The sequence below is a fragment of the Mauremys mutica genome, chromosome 1 (genome assembly GCF_020497125.1).
Source record: "Mauremys mutica isolate MM-2020 ecotype Southern chromosome 1, ASM2049712v1, whole genome shotgun sequence".
In the NCBI taxonomy this organism is placed as follows: domain Eukaryota; kingdom Metazoa; phylum Chordata; order Testudines; family Geoemydidae; genus Mauremys; species Mauremys mutica.
This window is the reverse complement of record NC_059072.1, coordinates 42098282-42113592: the sequence shown is the minus strand read 5'-3', so window position 1 is coordinate 42113592 and position 15311 is coordinate 42098282. Positions and strand designations below refer to the sequence as shown.

The window sequence follows — 15311 nt, the reverse complement described above, 5'->3', positions numbered from 1 at the left end:
TTTAATCTTGTAAACTTCATCTTGTTTATGCATTAAAAATTCAGTTCAGTGTTTTATTTTTCCTTCTGATAGCTTTTGCTCCAGTGTGAGGATCTGAGTATCCCCAATTTTAAAAGAAAATTCTCAGAGCAGTTGGTAAGCACTTGCCAATTGCTTTTTGGTCATTTTTTTGCACAGCACTGCTAATGGTCATTTGGTTTATTAGTACTGTGCAACAAATACATTATCAAAAACTGGTTAAACAAATACTATGGGCCATGCACAAAGCCCTGAAAGTAAGTTTGAGTGTTTCTCTTAGTGAACATCAAAAGGTCTATTAGGGCACCGCAATGATGAATACCTTCACATACTTATTCACTGAGCAACTGGTCTGCTGAAAATGATTAAACAGTCAAATAATCACGGCTTTAAATCATAAGAACAAAGACTTAATCAAGAGCACTATCTGAACTATATGAAATGGTGGTGACACGGACACTACCTTTTAGCAATTCAGCACAGGCTAGCCAAGGCCCTGCCGAAAGTATGAGCCTTACTTATAGCAAGATCAATGTTTGATAGAGAATCAGACAGACTTTAGCAGATAGGCCCCAAGAGTGCATTAACTATGCCATAACAATATTAATCCAAAAATGTGCATTTTTGAATTTGTCTAACTGCTATATTTAAATATCGTTTTATGCAGTAATATCTTTATGCTATTCCTCCAAAAATGACACTGTCAACGTTACTAGTACAAACGAATTGATTTACCATGCTGTGGTTTCATCAAAGTTTTACTTTCACAAGTCAAGTCTTTATCTCCCCGGCCTGGGCTACGTGTGCGTGTGTGTGTGTGTGTGTAACTAAGATACGCAACTTCAGCTTCGCTATTCGCATAGCTGAAGTCAAAGTATCTTAGTTCGACTTACCTGGCCATCCTCACGGCAGCGAGTCGACTACCGCGGCTCCCCCGTCGACTCCGCTTACTCCTCCTGCCAAGGTGGAGTACGGGCGTCGATTAGCGGATCAATTTATTGCGTCCAGACGAGACGCGATAAATAGATCCCCGATATTGAACACTACCCGCCGATCCGACGGATAGTATAGACGTGCCCTCAGTTGTTTTTTTATTATATAAAACTGACACAAATGCAAGAGTATCAAACTTGAAATAAACAGAGAGCAATGAAAGATTAATAATTTAAGAAATTACTTGCCTGTGTCCTTACAAAAGGATCTCTCAGCATGAATGTGTGCTCATTGAGGTAATGAACTATGAACATTTTACCTCCAGTTCATAAAGTGCATAAATCATTTTATTAGTCCTTGTTTGAAATCCATTTTACATGGGTTTGCTTGAATTAAAATGTTTGTAACAGCTGTAGGGCATGTTGCAGGATGTAGTTTAAGTAACATTCCTTTTTATGTTGTGTAAACAATGTTCTGCTGCTTTAATGAAGGAATAATGCATTATTTTCTGCCTATCTAAAAATACTAAAATATGGCTTCAGATAATTGTTTCTTGGTGTTACTATACATAAAAGCAGAAATACTCAGATGGAAAACATCAGACTGTCTCTTATTTCTTATCACTCAACTCATGGAGGGGTTTCAGGATAAATTCAGTCCACTGTTGCTGTTGCTAATTCAGGAAAATTACACAGACAGATCCCTTTTCACTTAGCTGATGTTAAGTATTAATTCCCAGAAAGTGCTTTCAAGCAGTGTGACACAGTGTATTTTGTTTCTTTACTCAAGCACTGATCCTGTAAAGAACTTAGAGATAACTAATAAAGGCTAACTCAAATACCTCAAAAAGATAGCATATTCACAAAAAGATAGCATACTCAATCCATCCATCCATATGCTAAACAATGCTACATAGTGCATTAAATTATATCCTGCATATGTTCTAATGCAGTGGTCCCCAACCTTTTCGTCTGGCACCCGCCAGACGAAGGACCGTGGCGGCGGTCAAGCATCCACCAAAATGCCGCTGAATTTCTGTGGCATTTCAGTGATGACGTTGCTTGTCGGCGGCAAGCAGCGTCATCGAGAGGCGTCGCCGCAGAAATGCCGCAGAAATTCAACTGCATTTTGGCGGATACTCGACCGCCAGCCAGGACGTGGGCGCATTTAGATGCGCCCGTGAGCACTGCGTTGGGGACCCCTGTTCTAATGAAACATAATACAGAGAAGTGTACATAAAAGAAGTCTGTTATTTAACTAGCAACAATTTAAAAACTTAAAACAGACAATATCATTTTTTCAGCATTAAGAAATTCTGTAATTCCTAACTACAAATGCTTGTGAAATCATATTCTGAACACATACCTTGTCAAACCAATATTTGTGAATAATTCTAGAGCAATAGGTGAGCTGAATGTCTTTAAAGACAAATGAAAGTATGAATTTGTATGAAAGTGAATTGGTTGAGGATCATATATTTACTAAAATAACCCTTAAATGTCAAAAAGACTCCTATATAACATTATTTAAATATAAGATTGAGTTCATAAAAACCCTGAAATATAAATCCTTGAAATAAGAATCTAATAGTCAATCTGTAACAACTATTTAAATTATTTAAATTGTTTAAAAATCCACCTTGAGAAGAAAGGAAGATCCATCCACTTCTGCTTTCCCAACAAGTTGGCAAGTAAGGTCAAAAAACAGCATTGGCTGGACACCAGACAATTTTGCTGTTGGCCCACAGACTGAAAGATTACTAGCTGCCCACGTACGTAGTTCTTCTATTGTTTTCTGTTCTTCTTCTGTGAAAGAGTACGATTTACTAGAGGTTCGAGGCACTATCGGTGCTCCTATGGTTCCATCAAATGTCAAGGATGCAAAGCCAATGCCAGTAATCCCCTGCATCTGTTTATTGTATTCCCTGATCTACAACACAAAAACGGGAAGAAAAAAATATTGACTACAGTGCATAAAATGTATAAAAATTTCAATATTTTATATGCATAAAAATGACTGTTATATTTTAAAGAGCAATAACAGGCATTATTCCTACAAAATAAGAACATATATGGAGAGAGGAACCAAATGAAAAGAACCCAAAACAAATGAATATACCCAGAAAACCAACTAGAGAAGCAACAGAAAATGCAGCCTAACACCAATAATTCCTGTACTAGCAGGATCCAAAATGTATATGCAAATAAATTACAAATATATCTAGCTCTCATATAGAGCTTTTCATTCATAGACCTCAAAGTGCTTTCCAAATGGAGGTAAGCATCTGCCCTACTTCCCTTTACAGATGAGGAAACAGAGGCACAGGATGAGGTGAAGGTCAAAAGTATAACTGGGTTAAAAAAAATTAGATAAGTTCATGGAGGACAGCATCTGTCACTGGGCACTGTCAGAAGACAGATGATTGGTCTGACCCAATATGGCTGTTCTTATTTTCTTATGACTTGCAACGGGTTACTCAGCAGACCATTGGTAGAGCCCCAGGATCATGAGTCCCAGTCCAGCTCCTTATACACTAGATCACACTGCCAGCTAATATAGTAGATTGTTGAACATTGCCCCTTCAGTTCCTCAATAATAAAATACATAAATTCTACTCATATGACAACACAATAAATAGATCAATTTTCCCCTTGATTCATGCATGTAACTTACCTTAATGGGAGTTCAGAGACCTAAATATTCTTTCCCTTCTGCTGCTCTGCAATGGACACCTGCCTGCCAGATGACTGATTTAACATGCCACTATGGGCATGTCTACACTTACCTCCGGAGCGATCAATCCAGCAGGGGTCGATTTATCGCATCCAGTGAAGATGCGATAAAATCGACAACCGAGCACTCTCTCGTCGACTTCGGTACTCCACCAGAGCGAGACGGGGTTGACGGGGAAGACACCGCGTTAAATAGATTTAAGTACGTTGACTTCAGCTACGTTATTCACGTAGCTGAAGTTGCATAACTTAGATCAACCCAACCCCCCCACCCCACACACACAGTGTAGACCAGGCCTATGCAATGAATTCTGAAAAGCTCAAATCCTGAAGTGTTCCCTCAAGCAGCAGGCAGTCTGCTCCTTATATTCTCCAGTCTCTATGTGATGTCAATAGGACATCCTCACATACATTATATGATCCATAAATGTGAGTTCTAGGCACTGGCCCACTTCACCCTATTTAACTTAAGAGATGGCTATCAAAAAGGTAGTAACTGTTCAGAATAACTCATTTGAATAATTTTGCCATTTCTCCATCTTAGAACATAGCCATGCTGTAAAATGATCAGTACAGAGTTCCTAGTGCCCTGTCTTCAGGGCATTTAAATACTCTAGCAATTTAGAAAATAGCACAAACCCAAAAAAATCTGTACTATAAAACTGTTCTAAACAGCAGGAGATTTAATCAAGAAGTTGCCAACATTTCCAGAGCATAATTTGTAACATAAGTATACAAATAAATAAATAAATAAACTTTGTGAATTTGTAAACAAAGCAGCTAAAGAGGGCTTGATATCAGGAAGTCCTTTAATCCTTGCCAGTTTGGCATAAGCCCTGTCAAAAATTATAAATGCCTTAAGGATCCTTTCTAGGATAAAATCCGACCTTACATGCACTTATATATTCTCTAGACCTGACAGATGAAGTAAGCAGCATCTCATGAGGTAGCTTTTCCTAACATAATGTTGTAAATTTTAATCTGTTGACCTTTAGCTAAAATCAACCCAAAACAAAAACAAACTACAAAAACAACAAAAACCCCAGAAGAACAAAAGATATAAATCTGGAATGTATACATTTTTCATAATTCTTTTGAACTGAATCAACTCTGTCTCCTAACTCCCACCTCAATGCAAAAAAAGTAAGCTTCTGTTATAAATAGCATGAACCCATGATGAATGAATAGCCTTTAGCTCTGCTGCAGACATTGGCAATATATTCTATACTTGCACAAAACTAAGCAGCGCTGAGGGAAAAAGAAAGCCTTCTTTCTTCAGTTTTATTCATTTATCTATGATCAAAAAGATTTCAGCTATATCATCAAATATTTTATGTGGCATTTCAAATGAGTCTCCCTCACAGATGTTTTGCGTTTATTTCCCATTTATTTGTTCAATAATTTATCAAGTACCCATTGCCATAGTATCTTGGCAACTTATAGACTGAAAACTTACCACTAGACCTAAGAGAGAGAAGTTTATGAAGCTCAACTTCCTATGTAAGAAACTATACTGGCTCATGTGGAATCCTTTGAGCTCTCATCTATCTCTGCAATTTAGACGATTTTCACCAATTATAGCCTTGATTTCATGCCCCTTTCTATGGGATCTGTTTGTGTGTGCCATGCTCCTACAGTCTCTATGAGTAACCTTAGTTTATTACTAGGGCCATCAGGATGTTTAGACTTGAAATTAGACGAAGGTTTCTAACCATCAGAAGAGTGAAGTTCTGGAACAGCCTTCCAAGGGGAGTAGTGGGGGCAAAAGACATATCTGGCTTCAAGACTAAGCTTGATAAGCTTATGGAGGAGATGGTATAATGAGATTGGTCTTTGACTATTAGCAGTAAATATGCCCAATAGCTTGTTATGGGATGTTAGATGGGGTGGGATCTGAGTTACTACAGAGAATTCTTTCCTGGGTGTCTGGCTGGTGAGTCTTGCCCACATGCTCAGAATTTAGCTGATCGCCATATTTGGGGTTGGGAAGGAATTTCCCTCCAGGACAGATTGGCAGAGGCCCTGGGGGTTTTTCGCCTTCCTCTGCAGTGTGGGGCACGGGTCACTTGCTGGAAGATTCTCTGCACCTTGAAGTCTTTAAACCATGATTTGAGGACTTCAATGGCTCAGACACAGGTTTGATACAGGAGTGGGTGGGTGAGATTCTGTAGCCTGTGTTGTGCAGGAGGTCAGACTAGATGATCATAATGGTCCCTTCTGACCTTAAAGTCTATGATTACAACTGAAATCAGAGACAACACAGTTAAGTACAGTAATTAAGCAGTAAAGTAAATGAAACATAAGAAAGTAGACCTCAAGAAGCATGATGGAGGACATTAACAAATGATCTCGAAGTGGAGAGTTTTTTCTGTGAAATTCCTTAAGGTTGGGTACGTGAGGAAGCCACTCACAGGTCTCAAAGCCGTTCATAAGGTAAATAAATAATGCATGGTACTATTTAGCAAATGACAATGTGAACAGAAAAAATAGCAGAGGTTACAAAGGAAAAAATTACCTAGCTGAGAACATCAGAACCAAGGAACAGATGATATAGAGGGAGAATGTTGTTGGCTTGCCCATTGCAAAGGACTGTGACTAAATCAGTGGAGTGTAATCTGAAGAAAATTCATGGACAGAGTTCCATAAAATGTGGCTTGTTAAAGCACAGTGAATAGTTCTCAAACCATGGTAAGCAATGATAAACTATAAAAGAGCTATGTAATTAGCACTTAAACTAATTTTAAATTTAATTACATGTAGATAAAGCTAACCTGTGAATTTAGTAAAAGATGACAACCTTTTCCTACAAGAAATGCTTTTTATTATTCCTGGAATCTTGGCTGGTGGCAAGAGAGAGACTCTCTGGAATAAATAATTATCACTATAGCAAAACATCTAATAGGGGGAAAAAAATACAATGAAACAGATGGTGTGGACCTTGCCTGCAATGAGTAAGCAACTACCTTCACTTGTGGTTTAAGGGAGTTTCTGGACAAGTAATTTTAAACCTGAAGAACTGAATGTGAAATCCTGACCCCACTGAAGTCAAAGGCAAATTCCCACTGACTTCAATAGGACAAGATTTCACCCGGAATATATTTGCACAACAGCTGCTAATCTCCAATGCTTCATGAATAGACTTTAAAAAGCCAAATATATCTGGATTCAAAAGAACATTATCTACCTAGTTCAACAGACGGGAAAGTGTGATAATAAATTGAATATTAGACTGGATAATAGCATCTCTGAGGTAATTTTCCATCAAAACCGATTGTTAAATTATAAAGGCAAGAGCAATGTAAGAGACTATTACAAAACTACTGCTGTCATAGATCATCAAAATGCCTCACAAAGACAACATAAAGCTAATCTATAACTGCTACAGTAAGAAGAATCTAAACTAAATCTGAAAATTGATTTCCAGCTGGATTAGGAATTGAAGACAGCCTTTTCAAACCTGGATGCCACAAGTTCAAAGGCTTGATCATAATTTACATATTTCACAAAAGAATGTCTGGTAATTTCAAGACAAAGGGTTTGTTTGTTTCTTAAATAGAACAATATTTCACTGTGGATAGAGTCTTCTCTGATAAATTCCTTCTTAAACTGAAACCAGGCAAAGAATATACTGCATGTTGCTATAAGGCATTGGCAAAACAGTAAAATTATTATTAAACACAACCTAGTTAACTTATACTATTCTAAATTTGCCAGGTGATTGAACCTTGACCAGCTCAATCAGATTCTCAGATTATTCCTGAGATAGAGGATTGGGGGATGCCTGTGACAGCTGCTATTATGAAAACATTTTCCTTCCCAAAATGATGTCTTCTGGAACATTACCTTATATTTTGTAAATGTTTTGTCACATTCCTTTAAATGTACTAATCCACAATTTAAACTGGTTTCGATAATATGGTATCCTGATTATATTCTCTCTCTTATATTTGGGTTTTAATATTTTAATTCCTTTATCCTAATAGATGCATAATAACTGAGGCCATATAAGAAGGTAGGCAGTAATTGAAGAGAGAAGTAATGTATAATATTTCAGTAAATACGTTGTGTCCCCAACATTAATTAAATCTTTGTGCATATATTTAAACAGAATACTAACAAAAATAAATTACTAAAAGCAGCTGTAGACACCCTCATTCTTAGGAATGATTTGAAGAGAATGTTCACCAGCTTCTAAAATAGAACACATTTAAAAAGATACAATTTGGATGCTATGCTGTGCAAGCTTTTCCATTAAGTTCTGCCAATGCGCAGAAATTGCTGATCTGGGTGGATAGTTTCAAGCTTGTGATAGTGTGTATTTGTTTAAAAAGTGTACAAACACTAAATAGGATTTGCCTCTAAGGCAAATGCATTACACCACTATGGCACTTAGCCTCCTTCATGGTTATGTGCTATAAATGTGGTGGCCTCAGTCCAGATCCTAGTGGACAGATGTCTACACCAGGGCCAGCTTTAGGCACCAGCATCCCAAGCATGTGCTTGGGGCGGTACTTTTCAAGGGGCGGCACTCCAGCCGCCCCCCCCCCTTTTTTTGTTTTGTTTTTTTGTTGCTTGGGGCGGCAAAAAACCTGGAGCCAGCCCTGGTCCACACCAAACACAGAAAAAGTCACAAACAGTGCTATCATCATTGTTGGCATCTTTATTGGCAGTCTCAGTAGAGGATCAAGGATGAAAACTACTCTTAACTTTTGAGATGGTCCCACCAAGTTAGAATAGGGTAACATGAAGAACTGCCATACTGGATCAAACCTGTGCTCTGTCTTGTCCAGTATTCTGTCTCAGAGAGTAGCCAGCTCTCCATAACCTTCAGAGGAAGGTTAAGGAAACATGCAGTAGGGGGATCTGGGATAATCAGCCCCCTCCATGAAGGTTTCATGCTAATCCTAAATAGCTAGAAATGTGTTTAAGCCAATACTGCAATTTTCTTGTGTTACAATTCCAAAAAGCCCAACGCCTTTTCTTTTGTTTTAAAATCAAGGATAAAAAAACTATTGTGGATGAACTATGCTTTAATTTATTTGCCTGATTGAATGTTGTGGTGGTGAAGAACCACCTACTCATTACAGTTATATAGCTACCTTCAATACAATTCAGATACTGCATGTAACCTTTCAAGCAATATCAGTAGCTGAAATAAAATACATTACTCTTCTATTAGCAAGTACTCCTGTTGACTCTTCATTTTAAGGTATGGAACCAAATTTCTAAACATGCTGCTATCTTTGCTTCAGATCTAATGCTGAGACTAATTCAGAAGAAAAATCTTTTTAACTTGTATTGGATTCTTAGCTTAAAATTTAGGATGGAATTCAGGAGCATGAGAAATACTGAAGATGTGAACAACAGATAGCAAAATGCTGTGTGTGTGTGTTTAAAAAGTGTCAACATTTAAAAATATTCTGGGATATCAGATAGAACTAACTGAATTCTTTTACAGATATTCCTTCAGAACAAGTAATATTTCATAAACCACACATATGCACATATTATTACAAGACTATCAATTTAAAAAAATTGTAATAAGAGCGAGCTCACATTTCTGTGAAAGGTATTCTGTAATAGTGCAAAACTATAACTTTTATAGACCTATCAGACTAATAGGGAATTGGACCAACAATCAAGTACAGATATTATCATAGTAATGACAAATGATGCTCCACTTGTCATGTAAGCCCTATTGGAGTCAAAGGAACTGCTTACATGAGGAACATGAGAAGTACCGGTCAAAATTCAGTGTATTGCAAGATGTCTGTCACTTTTCCTGAAGACAGTGATGACTGATAGATTATTAAAATGTAAACTTTAAAAAAAGGATGACTTTTTCCTTTTACATTTCATATCCTTTGTACTGAAATACAGTAACTCCTCACTTAACATTGTAGTTATGTTCCTGAAAAAATGTGACTAAGCGAAACGATGTTAAGCAAATTCAATTTCCCCATAAGAATTAATGTAAATGGGGGGATTAGGTTCCAGGGAAATTTTTTTAGCAGACAAAAGGCACTATACACATTTTAAACAAGCAAGTTAATACAGGTATAAGTTTTAAACAATTTTAAGGAAACAATTTAATACTACAACCACCATTGCTGAATATGAAGCAATGGGAGGTGCCCCCTCCTTACCCCATGCAGGCACAGCCCACTGGCACTGCAGACAATGAGGCAGGCAAGGAGGCTGAAAGTGCCGTAGGCTAGGAGAAGCATGTTGCGCAGCTGCAGCTTCCCCTACTGTGCAAGCACCAGGGGCGGGAGGCTCAACCCTTGGCTCCCCCACTCTATCCCTTCCTCTAAACCCCCACCCTTAACCAACTTCTTCTCCTTCCCCACCTCCTCCCCCTTTACTCTGCATGTCGCATCCTTGCTCCTTCCCTCCTCCCTCCTGCCCATGGCAATCAGCTGGTTTATGGCAGCTGGTTTGTGGCATTCAGGAGGGAGAGAGGGAGAGGAGGGAGATGGGAGGAGCAAGGACGCAGAGTGCAGGTTCTCCCTCCCTCCTCTGCCTCCTGAACACCGCAAACCAGCTGATTGCCAGGGGCAGGAGGCAGGTGAGGGAGGGGGAGCCTGCATACCGAGTCCTCACTCTCTCCTCCCCTCCCTCCTGAACGCCTATGTGTCTAAATTAAATAAATATTTTTCAGCTCTTCAAAGCATAGCTTATTAGCCAACTAAGACATCTATTTGTTTAAAAAAATTAAAATAAAATAAAAACCAGCCTCTATACCACATCATGGAATGCACTAGCCGTTGCTGAGAAACCACAGTTTGCTGATATTATTCCCATCTACTCTCCTCAATACCTTTTCTTTTGTTTTGTTTCCCATAGTTATTATGTCTAATTGAAGCCCCAGTCCTCAAAGATGTTTTGTGTGGTTAGTTCTCTGTGCCTGCATGAAGCCCAATTGACTTGGATTAGGGAACAAACCTTAGTTTCAACAAAACTAAGCAATGACATGTTAGTAGTTAATTAACACAAAAAAACCTTATTTGTTCAAAAAGCGTGAATGGTAAATTATTTAGGTTTAAATACTTGAATGAAAGTTATGTACTCGTTAAAAACAATTTGCATTCAGATATAGTTCAAAATTGTCTTTTCATTATTGGACAAATGGCAAACAGATGCAGACTATTTACTTTTCGTATTCCTTCATTCTAGGTACATTATAGGACAATTCCAGCTGACTGGAGGACAATAATTCTGATTTAGGGCAACTTGTGAGGTATCAAAATTTGTTTTTGCAAAAATGGATTTGTATCAAAATGTCTATTTTCAGATCAAACCCTGAGCTTTTTCATCCAGGAAGAGAGAAAGAAAGAGTCCATGTGAGAGAGTGTTTGTGCCTATCCTGGTGGCTATGGCAGAAGCCTGGAATGTGAGAGACCCAGGTTCAAGTCCCTGCTTTGTCTGATTCCCAGTGATCTTAGATGAAAAACTCTGTTCTCAATCAGGCAGAACAGGGACATGAACCTGGGTCTCCCACATCCCAGGCCAGTGCCATGGTTACAGGGAATCTCCCTCTCCACTGGGCAAAAATGTTGTCGAAATTGATGCATCTCAGTGACATGTTTCAGCTTTAATAAAGTTTCTTTTAGTTTAAAATATTCCAACCAGCTATAGTTCCAGTACTTATACAGTAGCAAAAAGAATAGCAAGACATTAGTAAGGCTGGAATGCATGGGAGCAATATAAAATGAACTTCTATGAAGGTCTGAAAAATACACCTAAATATAAGAAGTGTAGCTGTAGGTTCCCACCCCATTATCCATGTAGATCACTGCCCAGACAACATGATTAGCATGGACTTCTTCAGTATCAGAATAAAAACTACAAAGATTCAATAAGAGAAATAAAATGTAAATGGGGGGATTTACACGGCAAACTTCATTTAACAGTTCACATCAACACATTACAATATTTTTGTGGGCCAATATAAGAGGGGCAATGGACCTAATATATTGGACTGTCCAGGAGAGGGTTGAACAGTGCTAAACACAGATGTGGGGGAAAATTCAGCACTGGGAGTGTGTTGGGGTCACCCTGCATGTGGTAACCAAGGCTGGTGGAAGCCAGAATGTGACTGGAGCTTTGCTAGCAGGCTGCAGCTATACACAATCACTCAAGGTGTTATCTGTATGCTGTTTGGCTGTTTCTGAGCAGTCCCGGTGGGAGCTACAACAGCGAAGCATTGTTAGGCATCCTATGTTGCAGGACAGGGGTGACACAGCCTCTCACTTGTCTGGATTGCATCCTGAAATATCACGTGATCGTGTAATTGAAGACTGTATCATAATACAAACTCACAAGATGGCCAAATTAAGGTTACATGGGCAATCTCAATTCTGGTATTTCCTAACTTTTTGAGTGGTGGACTTTGTAACCTCAACATTCTTTTAATATAGTTTAGTGTGCGTAACATAAGATCAAAAGGGGAGTACAATATGTAGGGTGTTGATATAACACAACATTTTAAGACCGTGTGCTTCCACGGTTAGCAGGGCCGGCTCCAGGCACCAGCTGAGCAAGCTGGTGCTTGGGGTGGCAGATTCCAAGGGGCGGCATTCCCACAGGTGCCCCCGCCCCCCCTTCGCTGCTCCGGCCACTCTGTAGGGAGCAGCAGCGCGGAGGAGGGGAGCGCCCTGCTGGGAGCTGTGCCAGGTCTGTAGCAAGCCCAGCAGGGTTTTTTTTTTTTTTCCCCCCTTCGACGATCCGGCCGGCCCACAGATTTGTGTCCCACCCCTTCTCCCCTCGCCACTCCGGCCGGCCTGCAGGTTTGTGTGTCCCCCACCCCACCCTTCGCCAGTCCGGCCAGCTCACAGGTTTGTGTCCCCCCTTTGCCACTCCGGTCGGCCCACAGGTTTGTTTGTTTTTGTTTTTTTTGCTTAGGACGGCAAAAAAGCCAGAGCCGGCCCTGACTGTTAGGGAGAAAGCTAAACTTCCTTCCCTCCATGGTGTTCCCCCCACATAGTAAAAGGCACAAGTATATCTGTAGTAACTGGTGCAGCAGAAGGCACAAGTATATCTGTAGTAATTCATTAAGTATTAGCTTAAGTCACAAAATTACAAGATGTATTAACAGAAATATAATTATGCAAAACAATCTTTCAATCCTGTTATCAAGATGCTTGCAATTTTCATTTCCTGAAACATTAAGCAAATCAAGTGATTCTGTATGTAGACTAATCCCAGTTAAACTCTTTTTTCCCCATTACATTATTAGCTCTGACTCACAGGACCTTGTCAACACCTTGTTTTAATTATTATAGTGGTGCAGTAGCACCACTATAATTAAGGTTATGTCATGACTTTGGTATGAAGGGCGACCTTCCAAGGCCTCTTAATTTGGCATGCTTACTAAGATTCCTTTGAAATGTGGTGTGCTTTAGAAGGGTGAAGAATTGGCTTAGTGACTCAATTTGGGGTCATTTAAGTCAGAGATTGTGGAGATGTAAATGCCCCAAAACAGCCATTTTTCAATAAGTTTCTACATTTTGTGTCTTTATTTTTGGCTCAGAGCTACAGATAAAACTACTGATGTAATGTGGGTCTCAGTCTGCTGAATTTTACCCAAGGTGGTGCATGATACTCACTAAATCTTTGGGAGACCCAAACTGAGAACAGTATTTAAGAATATGTACATTCTTACAGTGCACATGTGCCAGTAAATAAAAACAGCTAGCAGGTTTCCATTGCCGCCATTTTATAGAGGACCAGGGCTAGCTAGTTAACTTTACAGCAGCCTCCAGATTGATCTAACATGCCCCAGAGTTGGGGTGATGTTCAAGGTAACTAGCTCAAATAATTCTAATAGTTTGAGGAGGCATGATTTTCATTTACACAATCCATGGTGGCTTATTCCTAACATATTCTGTTCACATATGAATTCTATAGCTGTCTTTAGTGATTTTATTCATTTAGTTTAACCTAGTGCTCAAATAAAGTTCACTGTTCTGGAATTCCCAGGATTACTTCTAACCTTCTTAAGATAGGCACCCTATTGGTAGTTTTTATTAATTATTATTATATTATTGATTTAAAAAACTATAACAACAATTTAGACTTGGTTCATAAACTAGTGAACTTCTTTATCTCGCATCGGGCTTTCACAATATGAATGAAGTTATCCCCACATTGCCGATGCCTCTCCCCTCAAAAAAACAAAAGTATTAAAAACAACATACCTTTATTCTATGAAATCGAACAATATCTCCAGTTTTGTAGATTTTTGGAAGGGCATCTAGATTTCCATTAAAAAGTGTGCATGTTAATTTCACATTTGATTGGTCCACAATTGTTACAACTGAACAGTAATCTGTAAAATATAAAAAATAATGTATAATAGGACTTAACATTTTAGTATTCATATATTCATATTTGGATTAACACACAAATCAAGGGAGTAATGCTAACATAAATAAGAAAATTTGTCCCATCATATGCTACGTAAACTGTCAGAATAGCTGAAAACCAATATGGTAGCTTGCGCAAAGAGCTCTGAGTCAGAAACACCCACGTTCTATTCTTTGTTCTGCCATGGGCCCACTATAGGGTTTGGGGAATATTACATCTTCACAAGTCTTGGTTTCCTCATCTGTAAAATGGGGAAAATAGCTATTAATCTCACAGAGCTGTGAGAATGATAGTGTTTCCACTGTACTTTAAGAGATAAAGAGCGGTGGAAGGTTTAAGAGTAAATTAAAACATTAATTACCACCCCACATGCAGACACAAGAAAGAAGGTTGCAGGCACATATCAGTAGTTTGAAAGTTTACTGCCTTTCAAGTTGTTGTTTTATATAGTTTTGGGAGGCAGGCGTAAGAGACCCAGGAAATGGCATTGCAATTCCACAACAAGCCACAAGGTCAAACTCCAAAGATGATATGACCTTTATTCTGCCTTACTAGAACTGTAACAGTGTATTATGTATGTTACAGACTTCCCTAAACAGAAATGTAAAAGTATGTGCTCAGTTGGACATCTTCAAGTGAGAAATCTGTAAGGAAGTAATGGTGAAATTGTTGTCTTGATTTAAGGAGTTAGATGCCTAACTTGCTTGGTTGCTTTTGAAAATACCACTAGGACATGAGTAATTTTTAAATAGGTAATAAGCAGAGAAATTGCCTCATAGTCTATTTCTATGTTGATATATGATTTAGCCAGGCATTTATATATGCAAAACTTGGTTTTGAAAATGGCTTTAATAATGTACAGCAAGACCCTTAAGAAAAGCATATAATTATATGCAATGCATGAACTAGCAATACACAATGCTTCAAATTTTTGAAGTACTGACTCCTGAAAAGGGAGAAGTGAACATTGGCTTTGAATGTGAAGGTTGCTGTCCCTAGGTGCACAGGGCCAGAATGTACAAAAATAGCATTCTTAGGAGTGAAGAAATTGAATTCTTACATTTTAAAATTGTATTTCTACATACTAGTACATAAAAGTGGGCCTACTTGCCCATTAGTGATTTTTTTCAACCCAGCCCTCCTTTTATTAGTTACTTTGAAAACTTTAGATGCCATTTATACGGAGTGTGCCACTTACAGTGGGGCTGAAAATGTTTGCTGGAGAAGTGCACTGAAACATTTTATGCTTTCAGACTTGAA

General features: G+C 38.6%; 1 protein-coding gene across 5 annotated transcripts in view; it reads right to left on the bottom strand.

Annotated features, from left to right (window-relative positions):
- The window catches only part of POT1 (protection of telomeres 1), a 188068-nt gene that overhangs the window by 57958 nt on the left and 114799 nt on the right, over positions 1–15311 (bottom strand). For all 5 annotated transcript variants that reach the window (XM_045031745.1, XM_045031744.1, XM_045031753.1 and 2 more), the window contains 2 exons: positions 13883–14013; positions 2590–2880 (listed from right to left, as the gene is read on the bottom strand). In XM_045031745.1, coding sequence (XP_044887680.1) covers positions 2590–2880; positions 13883–14013 — 422 coding nt within the window. The remainder of the gene's footprint in view (positions 1–2589; positions 2881–13882; positions 14014–15311) is intronic.